Source organism: Portunus trituberculatus, chromosome 47 (genome assembly GCF_017591435.1).
Source record: "Portunus trituberculatus isolate SZX2019 chromosome 47, ASM1759143v1, whole genome shotgun sequence".
Classification (NCBI taxonomy): Eukaryota; Metazoa; Arthropoda; class Malacostraca; order Decapoda; family Portunidae; genus Portunus; species Portunus trituberculatus.
In genome coordinates, this window is record NC_059301.1 from 10473049 (window position 1) to 10483905 (window position 10857).

General features: G+C 40.0%; 1 protein-coding gene across 8 annotated transcripts in view; it reads left to right on the top strand.

Annotated features, from left to right (window-relative positions):
- The window catches only part of LOC123520628 (Kv channel-interacting protein 4-like), a 417208-nt gene extending 407249 nt beyond the window's left edge, over positions 1-9959 (top strand). For all 8 annotated transcript variants that reach the window (XM_045283096.1, XM_045283095.1, XM_045283094.1 and 5 more), the window contains one exon: positions 3702-9959. In XM_045283096.1, the coding sequence (XP_045139031.1) occupies positions 3702-3749 (48 nt within the window). In that variant the 3' untranslated portion in view covers positions 3750-9959. The remainder of the gene's footprint in view (positions 1-3701) is intronic.
- The last annotated feature ends 898 nt before the right edge of the window (positions 9960-10857 follow it).

Below are 10857 nucleotides of genomic sequence, written 5' to 3' on the forward strand. Positions count from 1 at the left end.
TTTATTGTGTCTACTTTTTACTTAATCTTTCATTTCTCTTCAAACTTTATTCTTTAACGCATTTCTAGCTTTCTTTTTTTCATTTATCCTTTTATTTGTCTTTTCTTTACTATTTTTTTCTTTTTGTTTATCGCATTAATTGACCTCTCTTGTGTGCTCTCTCTTTCTCAGTTCCCTTATTTTTTCCTCTTAGTTTCAATATAATTAAGTTTTACCCTAACATTTTTATTCTTTCAAGTTCATATTTATTAGTTACGTCTGTTTGTTCATTGCATTTTTACACATCTTTATTATCTACGCTTTGTTGAACCTCTCTTTTATCACACCCTGCCTTTGATTAATCCTATTTTTTTTTTCTTTTTACCGTTTTACCTTTTATCTTTTCATTCATCACTTTTAGCCAGGAGTCTCATATCTGTCAGAGGTACATTTCAGCTACGATTTCCACCTGCACTCCTTTTTCTCTCACACAAACACTTAGCTCCGGCTTCCCACCATTGTCTTTTTAATCGATTTGTACTCCTATTCTCCTCCTGATCTGAGACGGTTCATTCTTGGTATGGTCTCTCTCTCTCTCTCTCTCTCTCTCTCTCTCTCTCTCTCTCTCTCTCTCTCTCTCTCTCTCTCTCTCTTTTTCTTATTCTTTATTCTTCGCGTCTTCCTCCGTTTTTTTCATCCTTTCCTAACTTTCCTTTCCATTTTCCTCTTCTCCAAGTTCATTTCTTTATCTTTCCTTTTTGTCGTTCCCCTTTTTTCCTTTACATTTTTCACACTATTTTTTTTTTCCTTTTTTACCATCTCTTTCGTGGCTTCGTTTCAAGTTTTTTCTCTTTCCTTTCTCTTTATTTTCCTTCTCTCTTTCCTTGCAGCTTTTCGTTTGTTTCCATTTATTGTCATCTTTTCTTTTTCTGTTTATTTGTTACCAGCTTAATTAAAGAGCCACATGTTGTTGTTTCCTTGGCTGTCTTTCTGTCTATCTTTCGTTTATCTACTCCCTCTCCTTTCCATTTCGTTCTTTGTATTTTCCTCCCCATCCTCCCTTCCTTCCTTCCTTCCTTCCTTCATCCCTTCCTCTCGTATTTCCCGCCAATACAAAATTCTAAATGTTTCCTTTTATTCTTTATTCTGTCCTTTTTGCACGTGTGTTTACTCCTTTTGCTTCTTTTATCTGCCTTACCACCTTTTCCTCTTCATCCTTTCTTTGTCTCCCTACTCACTATTGTTTTCCTCTTTGTCCTCTTTCCATCCTATTGTGCAGCGCCTTTCCCTCCCTCCACCCACCCCACCATAGAAAAGGCAACAGTCATCCAATCTATTCTTTTTTTTTTTTTTTGTATTCATTTTCTCATCTCACGCTCGTCACATGTTTTATTTGTATGTATTTATTTATCTATTCATTCATTTATCTATTTTACCACTAGAGAGAGAGAGAGAGAGAGAGAGAGAGAGAGAGAGAGAGATAATATTTAGTGGGTTGTAAATCAAGAAAAGAGAGGGAAACTGACCAGAAGGGGAAAATGTCAAGGAGGAAAATGCCACAGAGGAAATGGTTTGAAGGGAAAATGACCACAAGGGAAAATTACTATAAGAGGGGAAATGTGCAAGAGGAAAAATGACAAGGGAAGAAAGTGTCCGGGAGTAAAAAAAAAAAAAAAAAGGTCAATTGATCAGGAGGAAAAATAATCAAAAGGAAAAATGTTCAGAAGGGAAAATGTCCATAAGAGAAAATGACTTAGGAAAAATTAAACTCGAAGGGAAATTGTCAAAAAAAAAAAAAAAAAAAAAAAAAAAAAAGTTAAGAAGAGGAGAAAGAAAATACATAAGGGGGAAATTTCTATGTGGGAAAGAGTGTTCTAAAAATAATCAAGACGGAAAATGTCCATAAAAGGAAAACTCAAAGAAGGAAATTGTCAAAAAAAAAATAAATAAATAAAGTCATGAAAGGGTAAAAGAATCCATACATACGGGGAAAATTTCTATGTGGGGGGGAAAAAGTCTAAAATAATCATGACGGAAAATGTTCATAAGAGAAAATAAGCACAAGAAAAAAAAAAAAAAAAAACTCCAGGAGGAAAATTGTCAAAAAAAAAAAATGTCAAAAAGAGGACAAAAAATACATGGTGGGGAAATTTCTATGTGGGAAAGAATGTTCTAAGTAGGAAGGAACATCTTACATCCATAGCCACTGTAGGCACCACTTTCCCTCACCCTTCCTTTCTCTTTCCCTCACTCCTTCCCTCATTCCTTCCCTTCCCCTTTCTCCTTGCCTTTCCCTCTCTCTTCCTCTCACCCTTCCTTTCTCTTTTTCCTTCCCCCTGCCCTCACTCCTTCTCTTCTCTTTTTCCTTGCCTTTTCCCCTCCTCTTTCCCCAAACAGTATTACCATCCCAAAGCTTTACTCCTGCCATCACATATTTATTCATTTCCCGATCAACATTATCATTCTTCAGTTATCTCTTCTTCTTCCTTCATTGATTTACTCTCTCTTTTCCCTTTTCCTCCTCCTCCTCCTTATTCTTCTCTTCCACCTCCTTTTCCTTTTCCTCCTACTCCTCTCTCTCTGTTCGTTTTTTTTTATCTTTAGTTCGCTCGGATATTATTTTCCTTTTCCTTTCATTCTCCCTCCCATTTTATCTTTTTTTTTTTTTGTTTCACTCTCTTTTTTGTACTTTGTTTAGTTACTTTTTTTATTTTACATCTCTCTCTCTCTCTCTCTCTCTCTCTCTCTCTCTCTCTCTCTCTCTCTCTCTCTCTCTCTCTCTCTCTCTCTCTCTCTCTCTCTGGATACATTTCTATTTCTACTCTGTCTCTTTCTAATCTTTCACTTTCATTTTTTTCTTCATTAATAACAGTCTTTGATCTTTTCTTCTGAAGTCTCTCCCGCTACCTTTTCCTTTATAAATCGTACTCGACCACTTTTTTTTCCTGGCAGTACAAACACTTATTTTTCTTAATCTCGGTCGTTAATACCACCCCTCGACTTCTTTCTTCATCCATACAGGCAACTAATTTCTTCCCTTCCTTTTTCCGGTGTTTGTCAGCATTATTACTACCTTTTTTTTTTCTTACCCTAGGAACTGTTCTTTTCTTCATCCTCCTCCTCACCGTTTTCTTCTAACTCAATTTTACCTCCTTTCTTTTTCTCTTCTTCACCGCGTCTTCCTTTTTCTCACTCATCATCCTTTTTCTTCAGTCGTACCTTTCATCTACTTGTTCTTAGAAAGAGGTCACTTGTTTCTCTTTCATCCTCGTCTATCACATTCTACAACTGTTTCTTTATGCCGTGTGGTGGTCTTTTTCAAACCTTGATATCCTTTTACCTCTTACTCATAGAATCTGTAATGGTAGTATAATCACACAGACAGCCTTGTTGGACACAGTAAGGCTATTTCTGTCTGCTCCTTCCATCGTAGTCATAAGTATTCATCCTTCTCCTCTCTCTACGATCGCCCGTATTCAGAAACACCTTCCCCCCTCACTACGACAATTTTCCAAGGCCATAGAGACCACTAGCCAGGTTTTCAAGACAGTATTTCCTTTTAATAAACGAAAAATCTTGCTAATCTATCCCCAGAATCATAAAACTCTTAGAAACATGAGTATCTTCAACTGGAGCCTTTGGAAAGCAGTGATGGTGAGAGAGCAAAGCGTTTCAGAATACTCGCCGTGCCCTTAACTAAACCACTCCCTTCCTTTCCGCAGGACGAGACCATCGCCAACTCGCTCACCATCCTGGACACGAGTTTCTGACAAGAGGCCCCCAGTTCAGCGCTTCTCGTTCCCGTCACTCAACCGCAGGACTTAAACTGCAACATGTAGAGACGCGACCCGGGGGCCCCTACCACCCACAAGGAGGAGCAGGAGCGAGGCAGGAGGAATGGAGAGGAAGGAGGAGAAGAAGGAGGTCGTGGTGGTGGTAGTGGTGGTGATGGTGGTGTGATGTCAGTGGTCACAGGAAAAAGTGAGGTCCCCGTAGAGAAGACTGTTCTGGGTGATAGTGTGGAGAGAGATGGAGGTGGAGGTAGAGGTGGTGGTGGTGGTGGTGGTAGAGGGAGCAGGAAAGGAGTGAGGGTGCGGTGGCAGGAGGGCGTGGTGCAGAAGGAGTTAGAGGAGGAGGAGGAGGAGGAGGAGGAGTTCTTTGAGGACGTAATGGGGGTGATGGAGGAGCAGAGGCAAGGAGAGTCACCTCCCTCTTACTTCCTCATGGAGACGCTCATCTGACATGCTCTGCCCTGCCCCCTCCCCCTGCTCTGCTCTCCCGCCCTCCCTCTGCCAGCCTGGGTGACCTCGTACAGTCCCACCCGACCCCTACTCCCTAGTGCCCCTGGGTGATACCGACCCCCTTACTGCTGTTACTGCGGCTTTACTGCTGCTGCTTCTACTGTTACTACTGCTGTTACCTCTACTACTATAACTGTTACCTCTATCCTTTTTGCTACTGCTACTATTGATACTGCTGCTGCTGCTGCTATTACTATCACTACTATTACTACTACCACTACTACTATTTCTGCTGCTACTACCACTATTGCTACTACAACTGCTATTACTAAATGCTATTCGCTTTGCTAATTCGTCTGACATTAACAACTTCCACAAACAGCAACAAACTTTTCTACAACTCTAAGCCACTGTAACAGTTCACATTAATACAACAACAACTACAACAACAACTACTACAACAACAGCAAACGACAACAACAAAGTTAAAATACACTGAACTTTTACGAATTACGACAACAACAGCATATTTTACAATGCACATTACCATCGTCAGTTTTATCGTGGTTTTCGTGCATTTCCTTATATACTGATCAATTCACACAACAACAACAACAACAACAATAACAACAACAATAACAAAAACAACAACAACAACAACAACAAACTAAGCTGAACATACTTTATTTGCTTTTCATTCACCTACTCACTTTTTTTATTCCTCTCCTCTTTTTCCAGACTTTTAAATTAATCTTCTATTCATTTTTTTTTTCATTTATTGTTCCTACAGACACGCTTGCCCGCAGAGAACGTCTCCTGTCATCTCTCAGTTCTCGTAGCTCCTTCACTATATCCTCCCACCCCATTTGTATCGAACCCTGAGCCTCCTCCCCATCCCATCCCACTCTGCCCTACCCAGTCCAGCCCCGCCCTCCATCCTCGGCCCATCTTGCCTGTCACCATCACTCACAATCATCCTCTTCACTCATACTCCATCACTAGTTAGTTAAGCAATCTCTCTCTCTCTCTCTCTCTCTCTCTCTCTCTCTCTCTCTCTCTCTCTCACCATAACTCCCGTAAGAAATATATGTAAACTACAAAATGTAACCTTATCTTTAAGTTTTCTGTCTATGTTTTTGTTTGTATACTGTGCGAATGAAAGAAAACGGAAGGTGACTGATGAGGAGAGACTCTGCTATCATATATTGGGAAGCTACGTACATATCTCTTTTTTTTTTATTTATTTTTTTTTTATCCAGACCATACACAACTGCAGGTTTGAGACAGAGGAAAGAACCCAAAAATATTGAAGCTTGAAACTAATCATGACAAAGGAGTTTTTTTTTTTTTATGTGCTGGGATGAAGATCTGCATTTCTTCCACTACAGTACATGAAAATGAGATCGTATTCTGTATGACTTAAGTACCACTAGTATATGCATAAGTACTATCTTGTCCAGGGTTGAGGGTTTTGCTATACATAATCTAGACTCTAGAGGACTTAAATACCTATACATAATGACATATATCACTATTTTTAGAGTGTTAGGGTACTAGTGGTGACAGGCGGTGTTGTGATGTGTTCTACATGTTAGGGATGGTGAGTGAGGGTCTCCTGCTTGGTGCCCTCGCATTGTCCTTCACGTCTCGTCGCCCTCACCAGCCTCACAACTCTCCTCGTGTTCTGTCTTAATTCAGCTACGACGTCGCCAGAGGAAAGAAACGTGCTAAAGAAAATGGTATGCAAGGCTCTCGCTATCCTCTCGTACGTAGAAATCTCGTCAGTTAGATAAGTATTTTGGAGGCAGGCAAGCGGCACCATTAATAGTCTGGTGACCTCTGGCAGCCTGACCCGGGCACGATTATGTGACTTTTTTCCCTTTCTTAGCTGACATTGATGAGAACTTACACTCTGTCTGTCAGAAACATAGACAGCCTTTCTATCTCTTTTTTTTTCTTTTACGCTGTGAATATGCCAGATATGTATTCATTATTATTTTCTTAATTAGCGTGATATCAATTTTATTCTTCATATTTTATGTATAAAAAGTATTAATCGTCTTTTACGCTGTGAATATGCTAAAGATCTCCGTTGCTTTCGTACCTTTCTCTTTGATGAATACTGGCATTAATATTTTATTCTTGTCAGTAAAAAATGCAAGTATAAACTAACTGTATCTTAACGCTGTGAATACGCCAACAATTTGTGTTTCTTTTTTCATGGATATTTTTGGCGATTTTTCGTCTTCAGCGAACGTAAAACCGACTGTCTTTTTTACATTATAATCGCCGAGAATTCTTTCTTTGTCTCTGTTTTCTGGATGTAAGTTATATCTGAGAGGTACTAATGCAAAGGGTAGTTACGTGCGTCGTTAGCGTGGGTCTGCCTCGTTGTATCGCGTGGGATTAGAGACGTCCGGTCATTTATCATAGTACTACAGACCCAAGAAATTACCTCAGCATGTCCAGCTCAAACTTCGAGAGATAAGGAGCTTGTATGGGATCTAAGGCTTAGTGAATCGATTTACTCCATTAAGTCACCAAGATAGATGGATCACGCGAAGATCAACCACTAAAGACACTGGGGATGTTTGTCGATTAATCGATTGTGTAGATTGATGATTATGTACTTGTGTATTCATTATGTTTTTTCTCTCTTTTTCTACTTTCTTTCGTATGCGAGAGAGGCTGGCCAGAAAGTGAAATAAGGAAATGGGAAACCTGATTGCAGTTCCTAATTAGTATTCCAATGACTCAGGATTTAAAAATTTGCCAGGTCCGTTTCAGAGATTATGTGATACTTCTACATATCCTCAAATTAGTCTACTGTCGTAGTAACAAAAGAATGGCAGTACGAATGAAAGATAAAAGTAAACTAGTTCCAAAGAACACCAGCATTGAAAAGATTATGTGGTTACGTTACTTATCTGAACAATATTCAATGTAATGAAATACAGACAAATCTAACATAATCTAAGTCAATTTAACTCATCCAAATTTGTGGCTAAAGTGGTTGATTTTCACGTGATTCATATCAATTATATTTTGATGCCGCACAGTTTTGCGATATCCTTTCCATGTTGTAGGCAGCCAGACGCCTGAACGGCCGCTGAAGTTGTTTGTTTACATTGTGAAGTGAGTGACCGTGAAGAAGGTTTCCGTCTTTTCTTCTCCGCTTGAACGCGCTTCGTTGCTATCATAGTCGCCAAGACAGTGGAAAACGTCCAGTCCCTTGTAGAAACTCCCGATGCTTTGGCTACTTGTGGATTTAGTTTTTCCCGTTGAATGTGCTTCTTCCTATGTGCTGTGTAGCGCGGCGGTGATGGCGGCGTGGTGCTGGCGGCGCAGTCATGATGTGGCAATGTTAGAGACGTAGTAAAGATAAGTGTTGATGGTTAGCAGTGATGATGCGGTTGTGGTGTGATGGTGGTGATGATGGTTACGTAATGATGGATAACACTGACACCGAGAGTTTCTGGAGTTGCAACTTATCGTCTTGAGAGTTAAGACTGAAGAGTGATTTATGATTAGTGTTTAGGAGGGAGTAAGTGACGGATGAGGAATAGAAGCAGAGGGTCACTTGTAGAGAAAACGTTGTGGTGATGAGAGTAAAGATATGAGATACAAGATAACGTTTGGTGGATTGTATGTGTGAAGAAACGAGAAAGGAGAATATTGGAATGCTAAGATCAGGGGAGTAGGAAACACTTTGGAGTAAAAGCAAGGAATGAGTATGATGTAGCTGAACAGATGTACCATAAAACACGTGCCAGAGATACAATACACAATTTGAAGGTTCAAGACATGATGAAACACGTTTAAATGAAGGAAGTCTGAAGGGCATTTACGACAAGAGAAAAAGTTAAATGGTTCCCGAAATGTAGCAGGAAACACGATTGAATCAAGTCTCATCCCGCTAACCAGCCAGCCAGCCAGCCAGCCGCCTAACCCCGTGAATACCATAGTGAGCCGTGCTTCATCATACTGCAGTGTCGTTATTATCATTTCCAAAACGTAGTCAGTGTTTGGTGTTGAGTAATAGCTACGGAAAGGCCGTCGTGGTTCATCTCGATGGCTTCCTTAGTGCGAATCAAAGATATTTTCTGGATTTCCGCCGAGGGAAGGAAATCACCAAGAGTAAGTGGCCGTGAGAGGAAAGGAATCAAGCAGCAGATGTTTACTTCGTATCTATTTTTGGAAGATATTTGAGACGCCCTCTTCCCGTTCTGTCCTTTCCTCTCCCGCGGCCACAAATTGCAGTATTAAAGGTGTGCTCTTTCCATCCTTCTCCTTTTTAACTCATCCTTCGTAGCCTCAAGAGTAGGAAAAAAATGTCCTCGTGCGTGTTCGCGTTTCGGACATTCACCGCGCGAGGCCTTGGATGCTTCACCCTTGGACCAAGAAGCTTCACTCTAAGGCTTCGTAAAGCTTCGGGGCCTCTTGTCTGGCTTCTGGACCAGTATCTTAAATAATACTAGTCAGCTTTAGAGAGAAGGTCGTAATTGCCTTCAGTTTTCTACAAAGAGGAAATTAGGGAATCAAATCCAGTTCGTTTGGCGATAATGCGAGAGAACTTGGTGCAATGTTACAACCTACACTATTTGTAACCCTGCGTGGTGATACGGATCGACACAACATTAATCTTTCAGCCATGTCATTACCAAACCATCAGATAATATAAGTAAGAACATGACAAATTTATAAACAAACTGCTCCTGTAATCCATGGCCTTGAAAAGAATACGGAGAACTGGCTATAGACGTAAAAAAAATATCATGAAGAACTTGCTTCATAAACATACAAACACTTCAAGCTTGGCGATGTAAAAATTCAATATTCGTCTTTGGAATGAAAGTTAAAATTAATTATAAGCGGCAAGTACAAAAAGGAAACATTAGGTGCGCGCAATATTATCTAGACATGTGGGTCACAATATCACAATACACACGCGACAAGGAAAGCGAAATGGAACACTTCGCCGCTAAACTGCTACTCGGAATGAGTGTGTACGTCAATTTTCCCCTAGATATGGGCACGCCGGAGCGAGTGTTGCATTTCGGACAATGTAATATTTTTCTCCTTGGATAAATTCGGAAATATGTATGGAAACTTTAGGCAATTGATTGACTTGCATACTATACATACATGCATACATACTTGTGTGAGCTATTTATGTACATAGACTAGAGGACAGTGATGGGGATTCATTCGTAATTACCACTTTGTATTCATTGGTTTATAGATTCATTTGTTTCGCCCAGAGTGAAGGATGACGCACCTTGCCTCACTCGGCCACAAGGCAGAAATATATAAAGTTCAAAATCATTATTGAAAATGTAAGTAAGATCAATTTTAATCGTCGAGAAAGTTCAGTCATCGATAGAAATTAACACTATTCAAGAAAGACTAAATCAAAATCATACTTTAGCTCAAATGAGAAAACAATTTAGTTTCACGTTACCTGGAGATGAAAATTAGAGGTCTTGTTGGAAATAAGGCAGGTAAATTAGGTTGACAACACACACTTATAAAATATCAAGTATTCACACCCTGAGGCGACACGAGAAACACTGAAACACCGCGGCTCAGTGTCCGTGCGTCGTCTGTGCTTCACGAGGAAAGGTTCAAGATACTCAAACGACTCACTGTTCATCTCTTATCCTCACATATTGTATCTTACAGAGAGAGAGCAAGCGAATATGTCATCATGCTAACTGATCTCTATGAAACAATCACCTGTGGAAAAAAAAAAGTATAGTGAAGAATTACATACAGAAAAAGAAAAAAAAGAACATCACAGTAAGAATTCCACATCACCATTATTTCTTAAACGGTAATAAAATTTCTTAAAAAGTCATCACATTGGTAACATAGAAGAAAAAAGTCATGCAACGTAAAAAGACACCATGGTTACAATTTCACCGATTTCACAACAATTCTTTCTAAAATCATCGCGCGTTAATGAAAAAAATACTTAAATTGGCCATAAATTGTCTTAAACACTCAGGAACATCCGGCAAAATGACCCAATTGAAACCAAGTAACACACCTTGGGCTGTAGTGAGGCGGGGGTAAGCATTCCTTCGCTCTGCCGTGCTGGGGAAGCTGGGGACTAGCAAGGGAGGGGAGGGGCAGGAGCGTCCAGCGTGGGGAGGGGGGATGGGGGAGGGGAAGTGCTGGGCGGTATATCTCGTCTTTTTAAAGAAAATATATATATCAGTCTGGTGTACTGGGAGGAGTAAATGTGTGTGTGTGTGTGTGTGTGTGTTATTTTACGTATCTAATTCTCTCTCTCTCTCTCTCTCTCTCTCTCTCTCTCTCTCTCTCTCTCTCTCTCATACACGGTGTGCTTGCTTGCTGCTGCCTGCCATTTACACACACACACACACACACACACACACACACAGGGCAGTAGCTGTATGTGTGTGTGTGTGTGTGTGTGTGTGTGTGTGTGTGTGTGTGTCACTTTGGTATGAGCTGATGTGGGACATTTTACCAGTAATCAAATTTTACTAGCAATGTGAAGTCACCTATGTAACATTATGTATCTTGTACTACTAATACACGTAATGTATAGCATATATATTATATCCTATGCATTACACGTATTGTGTATTATAGTATATATCTGATTATC